The 25,020-nt window shown below is 55.8% G+C and overlaps 1 protein-coding gene across 5 annotated transcripts in view; it reads right to left on the bottom strand.

The window, feature by feature from the left end:
* MBOAT2 (membrane bound O-acyltransferase domain containing 2) overlaps positions 1 to 25,020 on the bottom strand; it is a 68,640-nt gene that overhangs the window by 10,629 nt on the left and 32,991 nt on the right. For 3 of the 5 annotated variants that reach the window (XM_045844542.1, XM_045844544.1, XM_045844547.1), the window contains 5 exons: positions 16,335 to 16,430; positions 6,794 to 6,849; positions 5,485 to 5,539; positions 1,581 to 1,764; positions 226 to 418 (listed from right to left, as the gene is read on the bottom strand). In XM_045844542.1, coding sequence (XP_045700498.1) covers positions 226 to 418; positions 1,581 to 1,764; positions 5,485 to 5,539; positions 6,794 to 6,849; positions 16,335 to 16,430 — 584 coding nt within the window. Of the gene's footprint in view, positions 1 to 225; positions 419 to 1,580; positions 1,765 to 5,484; positions 5,540 to 6,793; positions 6,850 to 9,148; positions 9,172 to 16,334; positions 16,431 to 25,020 lie in introns of those variants that run through there. The other 2 variants (XM_045844545.1, XM_045844543.1) reach the window with 2 other exon arrangements.

Genomic DNA, 25,020 nt, shown 5'->3' with positions numbered 1-25,020 from the left:
TTTTATTTATTTATTTTTAGAGAGGGAAGGGAGGGGGAGAGAGAGAAAGAGAGAGAAACATCAATGTGCGGTTGCTGGGGGTCATGGCCTGCAACCCAGGTATGTGCCCTGACTGGGAATCGAACCTGCGACACTTTGGTTCGCAGCCCGTGCTCAATCCACTGAGCTACGCCAGCCAGGGCTATATATATATTTAAAAGAAAAGTCTAGTCACAGGCGACTTACCTAACGTCCACGCGAAATAGTATTTGGGTCTGGCCGCCAGCAGAGAGATGTACAGATAGACGATCTTGGTCGGCCACGAGGCTGTGGCCTGAAAGTGCTCGTCGATGTTGTGCTCCACGGGGAAGAAGTTGGAGACGGTCAGGTGCACCAGCAGGGAGAGGCCGCAGACCAGGAGCTTCTGAGTAACCGCCACCTAGAAGGGCGAGACGGGGCTTGGTGACCTGGGCCCGCGCCCCGGGCGGTGCCCTCCTGTCCCTCTGGTTACAGCCAGGAGGCCTCGGACAGGCCAGGTGCTCGCCTGGAGGCACAGCGCAGTCAGTGGCAGAGATTGAAATGAACACAGTGTCGTGTCTGCAGTGCAACCCAGTACGACACAATTTGTCAGTGAACACTCAGCTGGTAACAGAAAGTAGGGGACAAACGCACCTTTTTGGGCCAAACACTCTGAGCTACATGGTGGAACAGAGGGGAGTGCTTTTACCACTGGACGCCGATTCTTCGTCTCTCTCTGTCTGCAGTGACCGGGGCAGGAGGCTGACCCTCTGCCCCATGCCCACGGCCGGAAAAAGCACTCCCACTGCCTCACAGACTTTGTGATCGACCTTCTCATGGGACCCTTAGATGCTGCCACACCCATCCCACAGGAAGTTCGCCTGCCCAGAGCCCCCAACCCTCCCTGACTAGGCAGCACCGGGTAGGCTGGGGGCCCTGCAGCTCAAAGGGAGTGGAGACCGCCTGGGGTGCGGCACAGCCCGCCGGGCCTGACCACCGGTCCTCCCACCGCCAGCCCCGGCCTCTGCGTATGAATGATGAGAATGAGAGCACCAACTCCGGAGGCCGCCGTGTGGGCTGGAGCCACTGTGTGAAGTCTTACAACAGTGCCTGGCACGTGGGATGTTCTGGCAAAGTGTCGGCTGCTACCTTCCCACTGCGGGGATGGGAAAAGGTTGCGTGGAGAGGTGCTGTTTGAAGCAGTCCTTTAAGGAGGAGTGAGATTTCACTGGGAAAGGGAGAAGCGAACACTTGGAATTCGTTGGAACGTAAAATCTAGGTTGGAAAGGCCTGGGAAATCAGGTTGGTTCAATTCCAGGAGAAGGGCTTTCTCGTAAAACGCCCCGCAGCCAGTATAAAGCATTATGCTCACGAAGCTCCCTGAGTGCCCCACTTTTCATTCCCCTCTCAGCCGTACTTCCCCTAAGCACCACTGCCAGGTCCTTAGTACAAGAGTCATCTCTCTTGCAAAACATCTTAAAGAAGTAGGTGGGTAAGCACAAAACTTGAATGCACGAGCATCTCTGCGTGAACAGGACCAGTCAGTCCGCAAGACAAAGGCTCCGGGCGATCCCCACGCTTACGTTGGGAGACGGCTCCGCTCTGGCACAGGGCGGCTCTTCTTTGCCGTCTCTGTCCGGCTGTGCCACGTGGTACGATCTGCCTTCAATGAATATGATGTAGTCCTTGTACGAGCAGAGGGGGCCGGCCAGGATGCCCATGAAGTTACAGTTGTAACTCAGGTACTCCAGCAGGCTGGGCATGCGCCTGCAGGGACAAGACGGCAACGCGTGAGACGGGGCAGAACCTGTCAGGACATTTGACGGCGACAGCCATCGTGTACCCCGCGGCTCCTACCATTTCCGACACAAAACAAGCTTCCCTTCCCACCTGCATCCAGACCCTGAGACTCAGGAAGATCTGGATGCAGAAACGCCCAGCAGTGGTTCTGGACCAGGAGCTTCCTTCCACACGGGCCTCCGTGAGCAACGACGAAGGCTTCCACGCAATCCCTCGCCAGGAACCACTAGCCGGTCCCTCGCTCACTCAGCACATGTGTGTGTGCACTGACTGTGAGCTCACACGCGCCAGCGTGTGGACGGAGGGAACAACGGAGGGTTCTGCGCTCACAGAGCTTACCCAGCACTTGCAGAAACGATAAAAACATAGAACCCTTGCCGAGATGCTAAGCACTACAGAGGGAAGGAGCCATTTTATTACAGTGCGAGGTCAGAGGTGGCCTCTCAGAGACGGTGACTTGGAGCCCGGAGAGGGCGTCGTGTGCGTGTCCAGGACCGGGACTCCTGGCGGAGGCCCCAGGGAGGTCGGGGGCAGGAGGGGACCGGGCAGGGCAAAGAGGGAGGGGGGAAGTCCGCGGGGGCCGCGGTGAGACCCCACAGGGCTGTCTCACAAGCCCCGGTGGGAACTCGGGGCTCTATCCTGAATGCGATGAACACCGACAGCGGGTGTGGATGGGGCACCGTGGGGAGGAGGAAGACCTGGCGGCGGGGGGGGGGGGAGGGGGGGGCGTGGCTCAGAGGGCGGGGGGGGGGGGCGGCAGCATCTGCACGCACTGGGGCTGTACAGCCGCATGGTTTGCAGGCGGACTGGACTCGGGGTGTGAGAGAGAGGAAACAAAGGATGTCTCCCAACATGGTTAGTCCCCCTGCTCTGAGACCAGTCCGAACGGCACCTACAGTTCCCCACGCATTTCCACCCTCAGTGCGGGTAGCCAGGGACAAGCCGGTTGGTGACACGGGAGACTACGTGGACTGGGCACATCATCACGTAAATGCATCAGGAGTGGATGTTCTTGATGTGCAAGTTCAACCGCACTCATCAGGCTGCTGTGCACCGAGACGAACTGTCCCAAATGGAAGGACGACACCTGGGCACGGCGGGCAGGCCTCCGGGACGTGCGCCCAGCCCACCTGCCTCCCAGACACGAGACGCTGTCTCCCGAGGAAGCACAGACGCGCTGTGTGGCCGAGAGAGGGAGACGAGGCCCCTCGGGCATGCACTTTCACAAAAACAACCAGAGAGAAGACAGCGTCTCCCGGCCACCTGACGCCACCTAGGCCACCACTGAGCCACAACTTCCCTTTAGGCTTCTTCAGAACAATGCCCCCTGCACTTCAACAGTGCTTCACGCCGTCAGTGACCCCTCCTGAGGGCTCCCACCTGCTGGGGAGGGCAATGTCCACAGAGACTCGGCCCCGGAGCCTGTTTCACGCCGCCACCGCGAGCTCGCTGACCCTGCGGCCCCGGGACGTGCCTGGCAACCGTGGGCACGAGAAAGGGCCTCGGCGTGCCGCGGCGGCAGAGCTCCGCGGCCAGGGCCGGCTACTGCAAGACTGGAAACCACGCCGGCTCATCCGCGCACAGCGCAGTCACACCGTGTGTCACCGCTGGCAAGGACGGCAGGTGATTCCGACCATGGAACTGGCTGAAATCACCTCTGGCTCAGCGGCCGTGTCAAACAAGTCGTTCTAGAGACTGCCGCAGAAAACTATAAAATTCGCCCCTAAAATGAGAGCCAAAGCACAGTGACGCATGCTTCATTTGTGGCGTTCAGTGAAAGACTGGGCCTCTCGTCTTCCTGACGTCAGATCCGCGTCTGATGTCGACGACGTGTCGTCCCGGGCCAGGGCTGCTCCGTCTCGGCGTCACTGGCGTTTTCTGACAGCGACTCTGCCGGGGGGACCGTCCCGCGCACGGAGGGTGCTGAGCGGTGCCCCCCGCGCCCCCCTTCCCGCTTCCACTCACTAGACGCCAGCAGCACCACCCCCTCCACTTGTGACAACAAGAAACGTCTTCAGACATCTGTCACAACGCTAAGCAGGGGGCGAAGACAAAACGATACACAAGACACAGCTCTGCCCCCACGGAGCGTACGTTTGGGCGGGGACAGGAGCCGTGGAAATAAACGTAGCCGGTGAGACCGTGGTGCACACCGCCGCGGGAATCCGAGCAGGCCGGGCCGAGTGGGACAGCGGGAAGGAAGGAGCGGTCCGATCTGAGGGAGCGAGGGTCTGGGGAGTGGCCGCTGGACCGCGCAAAGGGAGAGTGGTGGCCACGGGCCCTTCCCAGGCCTCGTGGGCCGCGGGCAGAAGTTCCTTAGTTCATTCTCAGTGCTCAGAGGAGCCACCGGAGGGTTTGTGTCAGGGACCGGGGTGAGCTAATCCGGGGCGCCCTAACAGGAGCTCTGCCTGCGGCGTGGGCAGGAGAGGAGACAGAGCCCCGTGGGGAGCTGTTACGGCAGACAACACAGAACAGGATGCAGGGCTGGGGGTCTCCATGGCAACGGTGAGAACCTGAGCTGACCTGAGCTCGGTCAGGCTCAGAGAAAGTCAAATGTCACAGTCAAATCAGAGGTCGATTTCACAGACATAGTCAACCAGACTTGCCGAAGTGCATTTGCAGTAAGAAAAAGGGAGTTTGCCTACGTTTCTGCCCTAAGTCACTAGTGACAGATGGTTCCAGACTCTTCAATCTGGGGTGACAACTTCAAAACGAGCCCAGGCAGCAAGCCTGAGCGTGTCCCCCCACTCTCCTCTCCCGTGCAGACGGAGAGCTGACCTGAACTGGCGTGGGCTGTCGCCGGGCGGCCACGTGAAAGACGAGGGTGGACTGGGACCCGAGTCCCCGCCGATGGTGGTGACTGGGAGGGACCAGGGCCTCGGGAAGGCCACCGAACCCCCGGGCAGCCTAGCCTCCCGTCAGCCACGTGTGTTCACGCGTGTGTTTACGGGCAGGTGAACGCTGGCTGTGGGGAGAACATCACAGTGGGACACTTCAGAGGCGGGGAAGTGTGAGAGGTTTCCAGGCCGTGGCACCTGGGGTCCAGGGTGAACACTCGGGGTCGGGCCTGTCGCCGTCACCAGCGTCAGCACCTTCTCCTGGCGGCCGCGCACCTGCTCGCCCAGGTTCCCGGGAACAGGTGCCTCACCTCTAACCAGACTTCCCCAGCGAGATGTGTAGGCAAAGTAAGCTATTCCTTAAACTAATCACCTGAGTGCCTGTAATGAATGGAGGAGAAGCCCATCCCAGAATAAAGTCCTCAAACAAAAACGAGAGTATCCGACTGGCTCTTCCTTATTTGAAAACATGACGTCCACGTGCCGTGCTAACGCTCGGTCCCTCACCCAGCGCCCGGCCTCGGGCCGCTGGCCTCTGGGCGGCGCTGCCAGGACCACAATCTCCCCAGGGCAGACGGGAGGGCTACAGAGTCTTCCTGTCTCCAGGGAGTCTCCGAGGGGAGACGGAGGGTTTGGGGGAGAGCCTCGTGGTACACAGGAGGTGCATACTGTATGCCCATACACTCAAGGCACTCTGGGAGCTTATTTGCGGGGTGGCCTAGCCTGGGGCAGCAAGCCTTGGTGGCAGGGTGTGCGGAGGGAGGGGTCTGGTTTCACGAAGGCAGTTCTTCCACAATGACAACCAGCCTCGGCCCCACGAGCGCAGCGGGACCCGGTGGAACACACGCACCTCACAGCCAGGTATCTCTGCGACGGAGTCAGCTCTTCGTCCTTGCGAAACATCCCTGAGAAATGAAGACAGGCACTGTTACCGACCGTGGTTTCTCCGCAGGAGAGAACTGCTCTTTTCCCATGCACACTCTTGTCATCTGAAACCCGCACTGTCCTCCCAATTTCGGTGAACTGTTTAGAACTCTCGGCCCCTCTCCTGCTCGCCGCCACACACACGCTCACAGTCACGGCCACCGCGGTCACGGCCAGGGCCACCGCGGAACCCAGCACGCCCGGGTCTGTGTGCGGCAGGTAACACACCAGGGAGCTGATTTGACTCTTCCTCACAGAAATTAGTATTGAGTTAAGAAATCCCCCACAGCAAACATATTTAATGGTGAATGCACCCTTGCCGTGTGGCTCCGTGGGCTGAGTGCCGCCCAGTTCGGGTCCCAGTCGGGGCACACGCTTGGGTTGTGGGCCGGGTCCCCAGTAGGGGGCGTGCGAGGCAACCACACACTGATGTCTCTCTGCCTCTCTTCTCTCTCCCTTCTCCTTTCTCCAAAAAATGAAATCTTTAAACACAACAGTAAATGCTGTAACTTTTTCCAAGGGCATTAAAATGTTTCTACACTGGATGATCCAAACCACCAGCGTCAGCACTAGGGAGGAATGACTTCCCCACGCGACACGACCCTCATCGGCGAGAGCTGTGCTCTCTGCTCTCCTCATCTGCGCCCCTTCCCCCCAGCAGGAGGGCAGTATTACGATTACACATCAACTCCCTAGACCCTAAACCCAACTGAAAGACTGAATTAAAATGCAGCCACCACATCTGAAAAACAGCCATGGGTCCTCCCCCAGCAGAGGGCTCAGACAGGCAACGCACACCCCGGGGCAAACCCCGCCCACTCGCTGGAGACGTAACCTACGCATCTATGCATTCTTACATATGTGTGTGTGTTTTTAATGAGACAGAGGGCAGGGGGAGAACATTCTAATTTCAGTAAAAATGTAACACAGAGGTGAAGCAGGAATCGATAAACCTTTAGACCAAATATCTATTTCCTTTATATTCTAAATTGCCAGTAATGTGAGTCATGAGTGAATCACACTGTTTTACTTTGTTTTTGTCACTAAAAGGAATGAAAAATTAAGATAAAACATGGAAAAAAATGAACACTTTAATAGCCCTAAGCAGGGTTAAATATTTATTTTCCCCTGCCTTACCTCAGATAAAGAGCAGAAAGTTATGGTGACGCCTTAAGCAAAAGATGAACTGAGTATGGGTTCTTTCAGTGACGCAAAGCTCATTTCTAAATTCTTACCGTCATGGATTTCGTAAGCCAAGCTAGTGATCTTCTGGGTAATTATCATCATTGGGCTGTGGCAAAACAACAAATGTTTTGAAAGAGCACAGTTAACACAACAGTTACGATGCAGGGAAAACAGCTCAGTGTGCTTACACATTGACAGGGCCCCGGACCGAGTTCACCCGAAGGAGACCTGGGGCGGGGAGTGGCTGCGGTGCGGGCTGGTGCGGGAGGTGGGGGCCAGGCCTCGCCGTCGGAGCAGAGGGGAAAGCTCACGCATGGCCCGAGACCCCAGGGGGCAGGGCTGTGGCCCGGCCTCACTGTGCGGGAGACAGGGAGGCCCCAGAGGGGATAGGACCACGAGAAACTCGGACTCCGCCACCCAGCTCTGCCTCAGCACTTTCCCAAAGCCCCGAGCTGCCTCCTGCCCCGGGGCTGTGCTTTAAGGTGGAGCGCGAACTGCTGGGACGAGGGGAGCAGGTAGAGCGCTAGAGGAGTCTGGGTAAGAAACACGGAGCAGACAGGACGACGGAACCGGGGGAGGAAGGAGAAGGACCTGCGCCCATCTCCCTGCCCCCGGAGCCAGGCACCCCGGGGGGCAAGGGCCTGGTGAGGACCCCCCTCCTCCCACAGACCGCCCCTAGAGCCCACACACCGGGGCACACCCCTGAGGAAAGGCGACTTTAAAATCATGTCACAGATAATTAGCATTATTTTGGCAAATGTTATCGTCTCTAACTGAATGGATAACTTAGAAAGGAAGAAATGTTAAAGCCACGTGAGAAAACGCCCAGGACACGTTTCTGCCCTCTAACTGTTACTTTGTTCCATCAGCTCACAGGCGTGAGCACCAAGGCACGAGCCCCGGGTTCGTCACTCCTGCCTCTGGAACGTCGAGGAAGCGTGCGGGGAGAGCGTGAGCCCTCTGCGTGCGCACGGCCACCCCCGCACGCGCCTCGGGAGAGGGCAGCCGGGCGGGGGGAGGGGCAGACCGCAGCCGGCCAGTCGGCCCCGCTCGCCCCCCCAGCTCCGAGCGCCGGGCTGGTCAGTGTCCACTGTCACTTGCAGCGAGACACCGGCATCTCCAAGCCCTTGCAGGACACCGACCCCGTCCACATGGCCCACTGAGACAGCTGGTCCACGCCACCAAGTCCTTGACATCGGTCCTCGGGCCTCGCTGACCCACCGACCGGATGCCGTGACCGGCCAGGCTCCAGCGGCAGGGAGTGTTAGTGGACACAGTGGCTGGACCAGTCAAGCACGCTGGTGTTTTTACCGTGTTAGCCCTGCACAGCACAAGGAGCCACGGACGTGCGGCCTGTCTGCACCCGTGGTGTTTTCCCAGTGTGGGTGCTTCCGACAGGACCGGAGGCCCGCTAACCGCTAACCGCGCAGGGAAAGCAGACGACTTTTCACAGTGGCCGCCACCCCGTGAAGGGTTTGTGTGAAACACTCCTCCCACTGGCACTTAGGTGCCCAGACCTTCCCGGATTGACCTCTCGTCCTCTTGGGGCTGGGCCTCAGGACAGCTGGGCGCTGAGAGTGCCGCCGGGCAGGGAGGCGGCCATGCCCCGAAGCCCCCGCCCCCACCCACATAGGGCAGCTGCCTGTTTGCACGGCTCCCACTCGGGAAACCACGCTCCAGCCAGCCCACCCGCCAGGACGCCCTGGACACCGGGAGCGGGGTAGCTTTGCAAGGAGCTTCACGTGCCTTGGAGGGTCACAAAAATGCCCCGTGCTCCCTGTTTCCCTGGGAGAAAAGAGTCATTTTCTCACTCTGCCTAATTCTCTTCATTGTTCGGTTCACCAGTGAACGATAAAATACCCTTCAGTTCTGAATTCTAACGTCCGTGTCATCTTAAAACACAGTGACAACTGGTAAAACAATTACTAAATTTGTCATCGACGTAGTGACATACTGCATGCTGGGTGGGGCAAAAGCAGCGTCACAGTCGTCCATCTGGAAATGACACAACAGAGAGGAAACAATACAGGAACGACCCCCACCCCCGTGTTGTGCACACCGCCGGTGAGCCCGCCTTGCCCCCCCCACCCCCCACCCCCGGCGTGAGCAGCCCGGAGAGCAGCCGGGGCGTTCCAAGTGCGCACGCCCTCCGCCCACGCCCTCCGCCCACAGGCATGCGCCCTGCACTCGGCCCCCCATCAGGCCGCTTCCTCCCGAGATCCCCACGCCTGGGGCCGTGTCGCCGATCGGGCCACCGGGGTCGTTTCCGAAGCCCGAGAAGTGAGGTGCTGACACGCCTTCTCACCGCTGAACCCCCAGCACCCAGCACAGCGCCTGGCACTCCATCTGTGCTGAGTAAGCATTTTTTAAACACCAAATAAACGGAGTCTTCCAAGTGTCGATACCTATTGCCCCTTCCGTGCGCCGATCGCACTCCCTCCCTCCTGTGCATCCCCCTCTGCGCTGGACAGCATCCGCCCCGCCGCTCTGCGACTGCGTGTTTACTCTCCGGGCACAGCAGGGGCAGCGCCCTGCTCACCTCCGCGCCTGCGGCACCTGGCCGCACGCGGCCCCAAGGGCTGGCAGCCCGCCCTTCCCCCGCCCCACCCTCTCTGTGTTCCCTCTGGGGTGACCTTCAGCCCTGGGCGCTCCCTCCAGGGTTCAGCGAGTGGCAGCTGCACAGCCTCTGGCCCAGCCCATCGTGGGGAGGTGCCAGAGCGGGGACCGTGAGGGCACAACCACAGCAGACACTGTCACTAGGGAGTGACCAGGAGGAGCGCCTTGTGAACAGCAGCAAGAAGGCACCGCAGGAAAACTTCGGCGAGGGACAGACGGTGAATGAGAGCTCAGGAAAGGGAGCCAGAGGGGGATGCGGACAGGCCAGCCCGTCACAGACGTGTGTGTGACCGGGGGACAGAAGGGGGATGGGGAGGGCAGGACACACCCCAGTCTGTCGCAGCAAAACGCAGGGTGCGAAGAGAACCTTCCACTGAGTGGAAACATTTCCACTGTCACAGAGAGATTACCTGCAGCGATCTTCTCTGCGGTACACTGGGCTCATGAACACCCATCTCACAGCCGAGCAGAGCGGCCACACGGCTACTCCCGAACACCTGCACTGACGTTCTGACCACCTGCGGACTGCGCGCCTAGCGAGGCCTCAGGTGTGAGTGAATCACCTCCCAGCTGCTAGAAAGTCTGAGACACGTTTCCGAGAGTCGGAGAGACGTGGTGTTTCCCTCGAGGGGAGGCTGGAGTCGGAGGAGGGAGAGGAAGCAGGTGGCTGCAGAGCCGCCTCCGAGGGAGGTCGGGGCCTCGGATGCAGCCACTGTCCCTTCCTCACGACGGCACGAAGCCCAAGTGGAAGGGCAGGTGCTTCTGCCACTGGCGCTCTGCCGGGCGTGCGGGAAACAGGGGTCCAGCTGTTCACGGGCAATGCTCCAACTGATGAGACAGTCTCAGGTAATATAAAGAAACACCTGTCTGGTGTAAAAAACTAAGACTCTAGACTTCTTGAAGTTTCAAAAAAGAAAAGGATGCAAAAGCTATACGCTTACATGCCATGCCTCCATTTTTTCTACACAGACTGAGAACAACAGGATTTAAGTTCCATCCCACAGCAAACCTCGGCTGCAGTTAAACATCATCAGAGCGTGAGTGCTAGAAACAGTCCCTCCTCTCACGCCAACTCCGGCTCCTGCGCACTCACCTGCAAAGCCAGTGCAGCGCCCGCGAGGTCAAAGGCCAGCTCACCACCAGGGGACAAATTATGTAATGACCGAGGCAGCTTTGACTGCCCACTGCCATTTCTAAACAACCAAACCCACTGAACCCAAATAAACTCCTCTTACCTGACGTCAAACGAGCACCCAGTGAGAGGTCACGGGAAAGGCCACGAACACACACGCAGTGAGAGATCACGGGCAAGACCACAAATACACACACAGTGAGAGATCACAGAAAAAGCCACAAACACACACGCAGTGAGAGACCACGGGCAAGGCCACCAGCTTCCATGCCACACCCATTCATTCATTCGCTTTCCTCCCTCATTCGGAAGACAAGTACTTGGTAAGCGCCTACAGTGCACCAGACCCAGCCGTGAGCAAGACAGAGCTCTCACCACCATGGAATTTGTACTGCATTAGTGAGAGACAGAAAATAAACCAACTAACAGGAGAAAATATCAGATGTTCAGATGCTGCTAAGTGCTGAGCAGAAGGCAGCGGGGGTGGGGGGTCCATGGGGGTGCCAGGACACGGGTGAGAATCAGCCCGGCCCAGAAGGTGACATGTGCACAGAGAACTTCTGCAGTCAGGGAGCAGGCCACGCGGAGGTCGGGGGTGAGCCGGTCCCGGGCGGGGGGGGGGAGAACCACACACGCAAGGGCCCTCAGGCAGGAGCGTGAGCGGCAGGTCGGAGGGCTCAGAAGTGACGGGCAGGTGAGTAGGGGAACAGGAAGCAAAGGTAAGGACAGGCAGCAGGTGGTCGGATCGAGCAGGCCTTTATGGGGCGCCGGGACGACACACAAGGGTTCCCGGCAGAGGACTGTGGTGCCAGGGTGGGGACAGACGGGCAGAAGGGCACGGGGACAGCCCGGGCGGTCTCCAGGGCAGCCAGCGTAGCCACCCCCGGAAGGTCGAGCCATCGGGGTCGGCAATGATGAGAGTGGACTCGAGGCAAGGTGTGTGGTGCGATGACCCGAGGCTCTGGACAGGGCAGCCGCCCGGAGGGGGAGCCGCCGGGAGGGACAGCAGCAGGAGCAGGGCCGGCAAAGCAGGGGTGCAGTTTTAGGGGGTTGGTGGGAGATGCCCATCGGACGGCTGGGGAGACGTGGTGCACGGGAGCCGAACGCGTGCCAGAGAACTCGCCCGGGATCCCCACCCCACTGCGCACCAGCCTCGGGAGACCGGGAAGCCTCTTCACTCCCCCCGAGTGCCTGTACAAGGGGGCGAGGACGCCGCCGTGTGGATTAAACACAAGAGCAACATGGCGGATGCCTGAACGGCGTCTGAGATGCGGCAGAGGTTTACCGGAACTCGCGTGTACCGAGAGCTGGGCCGCCGCTCAGCCAGGGCACGGCCGGTCACAACCACGGCTACCAAGTGCCGTCTCTCCAGACAGCGGGGCAGCCGCAGTGTGAGTGACCAGGCGTGGGAAGAGCCAGAGGAGCGATCGGAAGGACAGTGTGGGGAGCCGAGAGGGAGCCTCAGGCAGGGGAACGGAGGGAGGACACCTCCAGCAGGCGTTGCGGCCCGGGCGGTGGGAGGAGGAGGGAGAGGAGGAGGGAGAGGAGGATGAAAGGCCAGCGAGGAGCCCCCTGGGGCCCGGCACAGGGCACAGGGCTGTCTGCGCTCCGGCTCCTGCCCAGTGAGGCTTTCTGTAAGGAGGGGGCGTGGCAGTCACGCCCGTGCACCCGACGGCCTGCCCCTTTCACGCCGGTCAGGACTGTCCCCGCCCCCCGCCGACAGCACGCGGCACTGAGCAAAGGTACAGCACGTGCTCCTGGACTGCGGCTGAGTGCACACTCAGCAGTACCCGGGGTGAGACCTTCACCGGGCGTCTGGCGCTGTCTCCGGTTAGCTTTAAATACACCCTTGATTCGAACGGAAACGTACGTCCCATGGACCCCTCCGGTGGACCCCTAAGCCGCCCCTCCGGCGCCACAAAAATCAACTTATTCCAACCAGAGCTCGTTCCCTTCGTGCCAGGAACTCTGCTCTTGCTTCCACCTGTGCAGGAGGCAAGCACCTGCCTTTGCGCCTGGTGCCCCAAAGCCCAGAGGGCGTTCCCCAAGGACCCTCCCCCACCCTTCTCCGGGCCGCCCTTCCGGCTCTGCCGGTGACTTGCCACCCCTGGCGTGCTCACGAGCCGCTGGCTTTACAAGCAGCACTCTCTCCCTGCCGCGCTGCGCTCAGGCACCCGGCCCTGACCTGGGCCACAGTGCTCTGAAGGCGCACCGGAGGGGCGTGGCCTCCTGCGCAGCACCGGCCCACTGCCCACGCAGACCGGACCCGATTCTCCTCGGACGGTCTTTTAAGTCCCACAGTCGAGTTTAACAGTTTCCTGCCCTGAGGTCCCATGTGTTTCCTTCTACGGGAATTTCTAGGTATTTCACAGTTCGCATTGCTCCCGAGACTGGGATCCTGTCCCTGTTACATTTTCTAACAGATCGCCGCCGCCGCTGAAGGAAAGGCACTCCGCTGCTCTGCACCTCCCTCGTGTCCGCCTGCCCAGAGCCAGCCGCCTCGGCAGCGTTTCAGCCTTTCTGCAGAGACAGACTCCCGTCTACGGACAGGGCCCCCTCATCCATGCCACATCTGAAATGTCTCTTGAACCCCCCCCCCCACCCCCAAAACACACACGATACCTTTCCCACACCTGGTGCAGGCGAGGCTGCCCGTACGGAAGCACTCCCTGGGTTTCCTCTGACAGAGCCTGGCTCCACTTCCCGAGCTTCCGGTTTCTGGGGGACGGGACCCCTCAGCACAAAGGGGGGGTCACTTTATTCAATTCTACCTTCTTCAGCAGCCAACCCGTTGGATGGCTACTGTACAGCGTCAGGGTCTCCTGTGCAGTAACACACTCAGTTCCTCAACGCCCAGGGCTGCTGTTAAGGGGGCAGCCTGCCTCCACGGGGCTTCTGCTCGCTCCCGTGTCCATTTAAAAAAAAAAAAGGAACCAAAGCATCGCAGGTTCGATTCCCAGCCAGGGCACATGCCTGGGTTGCAGGCCACGGCCCCCAGCAACCGCACATTGATGTTTCTCTCTCTCTCTCTTTCTCTCTCCCTTTCCTCTAAAAATAAATAAATAAAATAAAAAAAAATGGAGAGAGAGAGGGCCCTTCGACTTAGTTCTGCCGGGATGGTCCCCTCAGCTACTGCGTTTCTAATATGTATCAGTTCACTGGGAACGGCCAACTGTTTTTTTCCTAATCGATAAAAACTACACATTTACTTAGAGTTTTATATCAGACTGCCCATCTTTAAAATGCTACGTTATTTTTCTCCCACATACTGAATCTTTGAATGTAATTTTAAATGTTTTAAGTACAATTTTAAATTTCAGCAAAACACTTAAATCCATGTCATTAAAGCTGTTTAAAAAAAAAAAGAACGGGCATTTTGCTCTTAATGTAAACTGCCCTCTAGTAGTGGGGTCCTGTGACCACTCCCCCCACCTGAGTGAGAGTGGGTGCGGTGAGGGCATGCTGCCCGGCGCCCCCTGCAGCCCGGTGGAGGGATGGAGGGATGCTCTGACCGTGGGGGAGGGGCCGGCGCAAGGGAGGAGCCCGGCTGCCTAAGTGACTGTGGAGACGGTCCCGCCTCAGGGGCCTATACAGGGAGTGAGAAACAGATACTTGTTGTGGAAGGACGGTGATTCATGTCATTTTTTTCCTAGCAGGGAGCCCCTCCCCCACGAGCGAGGGAGGAACAAGAGTTTGGCGTAGCAGGTAAGGGAAATGAAAGAGCTCGTGGCCAAGATCAAGCCCAAGCGGGGGCTGTGAGGGCCCAGCCAACACTGCGCTCGCTGCCCAAGTCAGCACTCACACCGCCGACCACCACCAAACATTCCAGCTCAGCTGCGTTAAACTGCTTTTAAACCCCATGGGCTACCGATGCTAAGCAGCACCGTGTTTTTTAGTCAAACACTCGGTGGAATCCCCCAACGGGAACCAGAGAAACGCAGGCAGAAGGGGCTGAGGAACGGCCAGCCAGAGCCTCGTCCGCTCGGTGCCTCGGGCACGCGCCCGTGGTCCTGGGACGCCCGTGTCCGTGGGAAGGTCCACGATTTAACTACACTGTCGAGCCAGTTGCTGCTGCTGCTAACATTTCTACTATCAACACGCACGGACTGCATTCGTCAATGGTACCCTTTTTGTCTCTGTTTTATGCTACAAGCTTCGTTCCCTCTTAGTTACCGTCCTGCAAGCGCTCGGAGCTGGGACTCGACCCCCTGGACAGGCCAGCGCGGCCCCCGCTGCTCAGGTCTTTCTGTGCCGCGTTAGTTCTTCTCCCACGTCTTTCCCGCTGAGCTTTCTACTCCCTTCCTTCCTGAAGCAGGACAGTGCAGACTCAGCGAGTGTGTATCTCACGCCCTCCCTGCCGGGCATCAGGGACACCGAGGTGGGCAGGGCCAGGGCAGGCGCTGATCTCAGGAACGGGACCGGCCTGAGTGACTGGGCCCTTCCAAACACACACAGCCAGTCCCTGCCTTCCCCAGTCCGCTGACAGCCCGGGACCAGGGGCTCGCTTCGAGTTCACGCAGGCGTCCGTGGTGGCCCCACTCGCCTGCTGGCCCCGCCCCTCGGCCCGCTTCCTCAAGGAACGCCCACGCCTGCTCAGCCAGAACCCCCCCCCACATCCGCCATCCTTCTCTGAATCCCGGGGGGGGTTCTCAGGTCTAGCCAACACCCTGCCAATTGCACTCTCCAGTTTTTTAGCATATTGACTCAGTTTTGCTCTGGCTTGCTTTTGTTCCTTTGAATGCAATCTCCTTTCATCCAAGCTTATTTTTAAAACCTGTTTAATGAAAGTAAAATCCACTTTACTTTCATTAAGGACAAAAGGGCGTTTCATCTCATAAAATTCTCTCATTTCACAGCAGTGATTTTTCTCTAAGCTCATCCACCTTTGGTCCATTTCTACTGTTGGACATTTTTTTTTCATAGACACCATGATTTGTTTTGTTTCCCCCTGTAGTTATCCTTAAACTGGGTTTTCTGGTCATCATTAACCCTGTCCAGGTGACTCAGGACTGACTTAAAAGTAGGTCTGTTGTATCTCGTTGAACAGGGAAAGCGGGCGGGCTGGCCACAGAGCAGACAGAGGCTTATCTGCACCTCCCGCACCTGGCCCCCGTTGTGGGCCACGCCCCTTTCCAAAGACCAGGAGTGGGCCAGCTCAGGTGCAGACTCAGGCGCGCTCATCCCCCAGCAGGCGTGCAGTCGGTTCTGTTACAGGCAGAGGGGGACCAGATCCCCTGCAGAGGAGCCGAAGGCAGAAGTTATTTCCGCCGCCCCGCTGAGCACTGCACGTTAAGAACACAGAGCGTTCCATGAGAGAGACGGAGAACCACCACGGGCTTGCGGGTCTCCCTGGGAAATCCAGACGGACGCGCTGGCCCGAGGGCCTCTGGTCCAGAGGGGGCCCCACGGGTGCGAAGAGGCAAGAGCGGGTGGCCATCCAAGCAGCACATGGAGAGCAGAGAGAGCAGGGGTGGGCGGCGAGGGTGGGCGGCCAAGGTGCCGGCTCCAGGGGGCGACCGGCCGCTGCTACAACTGACGGCAGACATTTCTATCCGAGTCAGGGGACACTTTCAATATGAGAACGCCATGTGACAAATTCAAGTGCTATGTATTTAGAATATTTTAAGGCAATTTAAAAGGATAGGTTATTTTTGTGACTTAATGTAACACTACACAAGATCACTTTACAAGAAGAAAATTTTTAAATTCATAAAGGACTTTTCAACTAAAATGTTTAGTACTAGCTTTTCATTCGAACTACTAAATGCAACGATATTTTGTCCTTTAATGAACATGTTAGAATAGAAAAAAAACAGGCTACTAAATTGAAGGTTTTATCTTACCCTGAAAAATCAGCGGAATATTGTCCATAATCAAAGATATAGACTCTAGTAATTTGGCACACTATGAGGTATCCCAAAGCAAACACAAAACAATATCTGGAAAACAAAAATAAGCTAGATTAGTGAAAATAAAGATTCATTTTGTTAAAGAATACATTTAAGTAATTTATTAACCATTTGATAGGGTTCAAAACGTCAGTGTTACTAGATCTACCCCACCAGGGCTCTCTCCAACGAGCTGTGAGGACTCCTGAGCACTGGTGGCCCCGGTGTACTGGAGTTCTGCACCCTCTCCAGCGGCAAACGCACCCGCTTACCGGCTGCACCCGCCCCCCACCCCCGGAGCGGCCGCCACACGCCGACTCCAGTACCTGAGAACCACACTCGCGCACAGCACTGTCAGTGCTGTGGTCCGTTCTGCTCATTTTTCCATCTTTCTAGAAAACAGAATTTAACACAAAACACACACCACACCAACTCTCAGCAGGGTTTTCTAAACTTGCCCTGGACAGTCTGCGAGCGTGCGTACGTCCTGTGTGTGCATTGGTGTGCGTTTACTCACAGTTTTAGGTGTGAAAATTTAGTGGTTTTCGGTCTTAAAATGCTTGGAAGAGGGTTACCACAATTAAAAACACAGCGAGGGGGAAGGAATTTACACATCAATAGAGAGACCGCAGACCCGGACACTGACCCCAGAATGCGTGACGTTGCGTGACGTTGCGTGACGCTGCGTGAGTGAGAGCCCCAGTGCAAATGAATGAGAATGACGGATGATCCCCTGGTTGGTTCCCAGTCGGCGGGGGGGAGGGTGCCGTCCCTCCATCTGCGCAGCCTAGACAGCGCAAAGAACTACACGTGCAATACAAAACCGAAACGCACTGCAGCTGCGGCACAGATTCAAATGTGCTCAAGTGGGGGAAGTCACGTTCTAAACATATATGTGTGTGTATACACACATACACATACCCATGTATGAATGAAGAAATGAATAAGGAAAAAACAATATATTTGACTAAGTTAAAATCTTAAACTCTCCATGTAGGCAATTCACATGTTTTTTTTAAATATTTTATTTCTTTTCAAAGAGGGGAAAGGAAGGAGAAAGAGGGAGAGAAACATCAATGTGTGGCTGCCTCTTGCATCCCCCCTGCCTACCAGGGACCCGGCCCGCAACCCAGGCACGTGCCCCGACCGGGGACTGAACCAGCGACCCTTTGGTTTGCAGGCCGCCGCTCAGTCCACTGAGCCACACCAACCCAGGGCTCAGGTGGTTTTATGAAAGAGTGCCTTCAAGCTTTAGACAAATAGGTAATTCTGATCTGTTTGAACATTCCTGAGCACAGGAAAATGAGGAAACTTCCTAATTCAGGTGTTTTACAAAGTTACTATGTTCCTGAAAGCTGTACCTGATGAAATAGCATAATGCATACTTACACGGTGTTGACAAGTCAAACTGAAAATAACATCTGGAAGTCACATGGCAGATTGCACTTTCCCAAGATGCGGCAGCAACGTCGCCCAGTCGTGTGCCCTCCTACAACCTGGGCACCCCCCAACCTGCAGGACCCCTGCTTTCCTACCCACGCTGGCCCCCACCTGCACTGGCCAGCAGGCTGAGGCAGAAGTAACACATCGCCCCATCCAGGCGCAGCCCATAACTCACGGGGCGGTTTCTACTTCCTGCCTTCCGGGAGCTGGGTGTCAGGGAAGCGTGACAATCCTGAGCCCCGCCCCCCCCCCCCCCCAACGCCACAGGTTCCGGAGGATGAGCCAGAGAACGGATGGATGGAGTGCTGGGGGGGGGGGGGTCCATGCAGTGCCAAGTCCTAAGATCCGTGAGTGAAGAAGCTGACGTCATACGAGAGAGAGGTGCCTCTCCAGCTGCGCCTCTCCCAAATTCCTGACCCACGACATTGTAAGGAAAATAATGCCCCTGTTTATTTCAGGCCACTGCGTTTGGTGTAGAGACACGACCAGAACGGAAGCTGGTGAAACCAGGGCACCATCCACACAAAACCCGGGGTGGCAGGGGCGGCGGGACAGGCTGGGGGCTGCTGGCGACGACACCGAGGGCGGCGAGGACACTAACCACAGGCTGGAGAGGGGGCGCCGTGTTCTGCAGCGGCAGAATCTGGGGAGCGCCGCCGCTCGCCCTAATGGGGAAATCAAGAGACATTCCTGATAAAGCGCAACCGGTTTCCTTTACGTGCACATGACAAAGGACGGAGCAAGAGAGGAACTCAGAAAGGAAAATGTTCAACTTTTGAGCCATATTTCAAAAAAACAGAAAGGGCTCAGGACGTCTTCCCAGCCAGCAAAATGTTCTTAACGTGAACAAGGTGAACACGAAGTCCAGGGCACTCCTGGCTGACACCTCAGAAAGGCTGAAGGGCACCCCTTGACAGGACCTCTCAGATTGAAAAAGAGCTTCTAAGAATCCTACAGGCCCGCCTTGGACTGTCTCTGCTAACAAGGGGACCCCCAGGGGCCTCGTCCCGCAGCATGTTGGACACAATGGAAGCGCCCTAACCCACAGATCTGTGGGTGCGGTTTCTGTCTAAAGCTCCGCATTCACAGTGAGATACACAGGAAGCCCACGTCGTTTTTAAGGCAGTTACACGAATTCGGACAGAGAGGGCGAGACAGTTCAAACTGAAGAGACCTCTAGGTCCCCAACAATGCGCTGGTCCGTAGCAGCTAAGACAGCTGTTCCGCTGCAACGCTGGGCCTTTCTCTGTGAAGGAGGCGGCGGCGCAGGGTGGGTGCCACAGAGGGCCACGTGCGGGTGGGGTCTGGGCCTAACCCAGGAAGCGGACACAGGTGTCTGTCCGGATCAGGGAGCGACCAGCTTTCCCTCCAGTTTTAACAGGAGTGTCGACCACAGTCACCCCATCTCTGCGCACCACCGTGTCCCGGGTACGTGGGGCACCGAAGCCTGCCCCTTTGGCTCTCGGGCCTCCGATGAGAACCGTGCCGGAGGAGACTGTGCTGGCGGCTCATCCACACAGGCCTCACCCCGCGGAGACCCGACTCAGCTCCCACGGGACAGGTCTCGGGCTGGACGCCACAGGGCGGAAAGACCGTGGGGCTCCTGGGCGAAACCTGAGAGCGCTTCTACGCTGGACGAGTGGAAGGTGTGGGGCCAGAGGACGGGCTGTCCCCAAAGGCTGCTGCCCCCGACACCAACCCTCCCCGCGGCAATGCAGCTCCGTACAGCAAGAGCGGGGCTGCAGCTCCCCGCCCCCTGAACCTGGACCGGCTCATCCACAGAATGCAATGGAGAAGCGTTCCCGAAATTTCCAGGCTCGGTCCTAAGAAGTCCTGCAGCTCCCCACTGGGTTTCTGGGAATGCTCGTCCTGGGCCCGCCTCCCTGAGCCCAGCCACCGTGTGTGAGCAGCCCCACCCACACGGAGGTGTGACGTGGGAGTGCTCCGTGAGTGTAGGTCCCGACTGCTCTCCCAGCCGACAGAGCTGACCCGATGGCCCTCCAGACAAAACTATCTTCGGTGTCAAGCGAACTCAAATGACAGCCGTCCCAGCCAACATTTAGGAGCCACCACACCAGGCCCTATGCAAAAAGTGTCCAACTAACTCTAGTCAACCTACAGAACCATGAAAAAGAGTAATTGTTGTCAAGCCACTAAGTTTGGGGTGCTTTGCCATGCTGTAATAGACAACTGGAATAATTCCTTAATAAAAGTTTAGCACATTTTCAAGGTAATCTAATAGTAATTTAAGATAATTGACCTTAAAGATAAGGTCAAGTAGGCCTTATTTGATGAAGGCAAGTATGATTCAATATAGGAAGACTAGTAATATGAGGGGGAACCCAAAAAACCCAGAATTTATTTATTAAAAATTGTGTACTTATTTTTACATGTTTAAACTTAAGTCACCTGCCCGGTCCTGTCCATCTGATGCAATAACCTATCAAGGTGTTTTTTTGCCACTGTTCGAAACAGTTTTTGAACTTACTGATTGTGAGGCCTTCTAGTGTGCCTGCCATTTTTTGTTTCACAGCTTTGAGGACTTTTTTTTATCCAGGGGGAAAAAAAGTTGCTCAGGGTGAGAGCGGGTGAATGGGGAGCATAGGGATCTCGCCATTTTTGGTCAAAAAGTGGACACTCAGCACAGCGTGGGCAGGTGTGCTCGTAAATCAGCCATCGTGAAACGGGCGGTGAAAGAGTCTGCAAACAGAACTCGCTGCGGCTGACCTCGCACAGTAACGCCAGCCGGACCACTGACACCAAGGGTTTCTGGAAGGGTCACCTAGCAGGGGAAGCCCGCTCTACCAGGGGCCCACCCTCCAGGAGATAATTCCAGTTTTGGGGGTCCCGCATGCCTATCATCGTAGTTATGAGTCACAGGAAAAAATGGTTACACTACATACTAAGCCTAGAGCCCCTTCTTTTTACTTACGTTCTGTCCTAATTTCACTTGTAGCTAATTTCATTCCGTGGACTAAGACGACTTGAAGCTTTTGCACTGAATGCCAGATGTGCCTGGCTGCCAACTTGACCTTGCCGTATGAGTGTCTAACAATAGCAAACTTCGCTTGCCCCAAAACAGCACTCTTGACCAACAGGCTGTTTCTCCCCAGCCTTCCCCACCTTGGAAGTAACAAGATCCGCCCAGCTGCTCAGGCCAAGACCAGCCGACCCCTCCCTCTTCTCCCTGCTCACGGCCACCTTCAGCCCCGTAGCACTGGCCCCACCTGGAAGGCACACCCTGGACCCGCCCCACTGTGTCTCCACTGGTCCCCTCCTAGTCTAAGCTAACATTTCTCGTCCGACTTTCCAGGGTTCTCCTGCCGCTGTACCCGGCCCCACGCTCACCTGCTAGCAACCCCATCTGCACAGGGAAGTCAGACTAGTATTTTAACCAAATGCACCCCGTTTCAAATTCCCTGGGGGATTTCCACTGCGTTTCAAACGACCGTGGGACCCAGCCTTCCCCTCTGACATCGTCCTATACCATTGGCGACCTTGCTCACCACATGCTGGCCAGCCTAGACATCTCTCGGGTCTCCAAACACACCACCAAACACCCCACCACTCCTGGGAGCCTGGCGCAGGCTGCCCCGTCTGCCACAAGTGCGCCCCCTCTGGCTCCGGGAACGCCTGGCTAGTTGGCACCAGCTAGTTCTTAACGCACGTGAAACAGCCCCCCGTGTTATTACATCCGTACCGCTCTGCCACTAGCCGTGCGTGTGCGTCTGTCCACCTGCCTACTGCCCGTCTCCCCCGACCTGAACATCAGCTCCAGGAAGGCAGGCGCTTCGACGGCCCTGTCCACCCGTGAAAACTTGTGGTTCTCAAGTATACTATAGCTCTTTCATTCAGTTAATTTGTAGGCATTTTCTTTTTGATACTATAAATAAAATAGTTTCTGTACTGTCATTTTTAGACTATTTCTAACATAGAGAAATGTAACTAGTTTCTGTATGCTGGTCTGGTACCCTGCACCTTTGCCAAACTCACTTACTTACTGCTTCTGGCGGTCTTTTCCTACAGCTACTCTAGCACTTGTCAGGGTACTATGGGCACAAAATACATTTTCCACTTTTTTACATTCGAACTGTTTGTGTCTTTATATCTAAAGAGTGTGTCTTATAGGCAACTTACAGTTAGATCTTTTTTTTTATGCAGTCTGACAATCTTTTGATCCACATTTAATGGTCATTATTGACACAGATTTATACACATCTGCCATTTCACTATCTGTTGTGGATACCGTATTTTGCTGTGTGCGATGCACACCCAAGTTTCTGTGTGCATTACACACAGGATTATTGTACCCATTATTATAGCGAGGTGTGTAATCACTATACCCATGTACAATGAGCATCCTTATTTTCCCCTCAAAAATTTGAGCAAAAAGTGCACATTACACATGGCAAAATACAATATGTCTCAGGTCCTTTATGCTCCTCCTTAGCCGCCTTCTTTTATATTAAAACAAATATTTGGTAGCATACTTCTTAAACTCCCCTGTTGATTTTTCCCCACTGTATATTTTTTAGTTATTTTCTTAGTGCTTGTCCTGGGGATTACAACATGCATCTTACCTTGTCACCATCTATTTCAGACTAATACTGACCTGATTCTGAGAAAATACAGCAAGTTTGACCCAATACCGCTCCTTCTCTCCCTCATCCTCTGTGCTGTTACCGCGTGCACGGCATCTGTACGTTACAGCCCAAACGCTCCTGTTGTAATTACTGCTTTACACCGCCGTATGTCCTTTAAAGAAGTTTACGTGTGTACCCTCTTTTATGTTTAACCCCATTCTTTGCCACTTTCAGAGCTCTTCGTTTCTCCCTGTGGGTTCAAGTTAACACCTGTCACCTCACCTTCCAACCCGAAGGACTTTCTTTAGAAGTTCTTGTGAGGCAAGACTTTGTTCGTCTGCAGACGTCTCTATTCCACCTCGTTTTTGAAGGAGAATTTTGCTAGATAGACCACTTGTGATCGAATTTTTTCTTTCAGCATTTAGAATATAGCATTCCACTTCCCTTTGGCCTTCATCGTTTCCGGTAAGAACTGCACTGCGCCTCTGTATGTAATGAGTTGTTTTCCTCCTGCTGCTCTCAAAATGCTCTCATTGTCTTCGTCTTTCACCAATGTGGCTGCAATGTATCGTCATGAAAATGTGTTCATCCTACCTGGGGTTTGTGGAGCTTCTTGGATCTGGAGAACAGTATTTCTTCAAATGCTTTTTTGTCCCTTTCTCTCTCGACTCTCCTTTTGGAGCTGTCATTACTCATATGTCCGTATACCTGATGTTTTCTAGGCCTCCGAGGCTGTCTGTTTTTCTCTGGCATTTTTACACCTGTTCTACAGACTGGCTAATATCTACTGATCCTCCTTTAGGTTTACTGATTCTTTCTTCAGCCATCACAAACCACTACATAGCACTTTAGGAAATTTTTCATTTTGGTTATTCACTCTTCAAAACTCCAGGGATTTCATTTGGTTCTTTTTAATCGTTTGTTTCTTTATTGATACACCCCCTATTTGTTAAGTCAGGGTCATCTTTAAATTCTCTGAATAGATTTATAATAGCTGCTTTGAAGTCTGGGGGTCCATTCAGAGACAGTTTCAATCGGCTGATTCCCCTCCTCACCCCCTATTTCTCCATTTACAAAATGCTCTAGGAGTCACGCTGTGTCTGCATATCTCAGAGGCCAGCTGATGACTGGCCAGGGCTTCTGCTCAAACGCTTCAACCAGTAAGTCTTCTGCCCTCTGCCGATGCATCCACGTGTGGGTTCGGCAATTTTCAAGTCTTCCCAGCTTTTAGTCTCCGCCCCGCCCCCCAGGCCTCCCCAGGGCGAGGATGCAGCCTCCAGCCAGCCAGGGCTGTGCAGAGATCTTCTCACGTCCCTTTTTTTTTTTTTTAGATTTTATTTATTTATTTTTAGAGAGGGAAGGGAGGGAGGAAGAGAGAGAAAGAGAAACATCAATGTGCAGTTGCTGGGGGTCATGGCCTACAACCCAGGCATGTGCCCTGACTGGGAATCGAACCTGCGATGCTTTGGTTCGCAGCCCGCGCTCAGTCCACTGAGCTACGCCAGCCAGGGCTTCTCACGTCCCTTTACGGCTGTCCCATCCCAGGATCTTTCCGTTCAGTGGAGGGCACACGCCCTCGGGAGAGGAGAGCTGGAGGCATTCCCTGCCAGCCTCTGCACGGGCCCCTGCCCTCCGCTCCAGAGCAAGCCCGTGGCCTCCGGCATCGAAGCCACGTCCTCACGGCCAGGCCTGCCCTAGCAGAATCACTCTGCCAAGGAATGAAGAAGGCGGGTGACCCCAGGCGAGCATACCACAGATTCCCGCTGTTCTCACTCAACAGTCAGCAGCTTTTTAGGAATAAATGCTTCTCAAATTGATGTTTTGCTTTTGGTCAATTTCCAGAGCCCTGAAATGGTTTTGAGACGTTCATCCAGTTTTATAACTGTTTTTGGGGAGAAAATTTGTTCACCTCTTCACTCCTTAAAAGAGGCTCCATCAGTTAACATGGTTTTTTGTAGGCTGGCGTGGAAACATCACTTCTGTAGTAGGGAAATTAGAGTTCCAGCAAAGACCTAGAAAATGAGACACCTAACCATACCTTGTGAAGTCTGGGTGGCAAAGAGATCGCCAGACCTCGCTAGGGGGTGAACTGAGTTCTGTCCGTGGGGAACCATCTCTCTGTTGGCCATTCTAATGGAAGAATTGTAAACCACTTTTAAAGACCACTTTCTTTACCGGCAAAAGCCCTCCGTGTCTCGGCAGGGGAAAGCGACCGCCGCCCCCCCCCCCCAGGCTCCCTGCCCCAGGCTCCCCCCTGAACACAGAGACGCCAGACCCTGGTGTCTGGAGGCCAGAACACACAGAATTCCTTCCTGGAGACCTGCGGGCAACCTCATGTTCTTCAGTGGGATTTTGCTGCTCCTGGGAGCTGGGGTTGGCTGGGGTGTCTGTCCCCCCTTTCTGACCAGGTGTTCTCGCGGCTGGAACAGAGATCCGGTGAGTCATAAACACAACAGAAGTCGTTGAGGGACTCTGCTCATTGACGAAGCCTTGCTCACGGACACGGGGACGAAGCTCAGCGGTGCTGACTGGACCAGGAGCCAACGGTGACCCCGAAGTGACACCTGAAGTTACTTCCTTCTTTCCTCGTCTCACTTGATCTACAGGTGGCAGAA

This window comes from Phyllostomus hastatus, unplaced genomic scaffold, assembly GCF_019186645.2.
Source record: "Phyllostomus hastatus isolate PE091 unplaced genomic scaffold, TTU_PhHast_1.1 phas_contig_402, whole genome shotgun sequence".
NCBI classification, from domain to species: Eukaryota; Metazoa; Chordata; class Mammalia; order Chiroptera; family Phyllostomidae; genus Phyllostomus; species Phyllostomus hastatus.
Note: the sequence above shows the minus strand (reverse complement) of the source record. Positions and strands in the feature narration are given on the sequence as shown.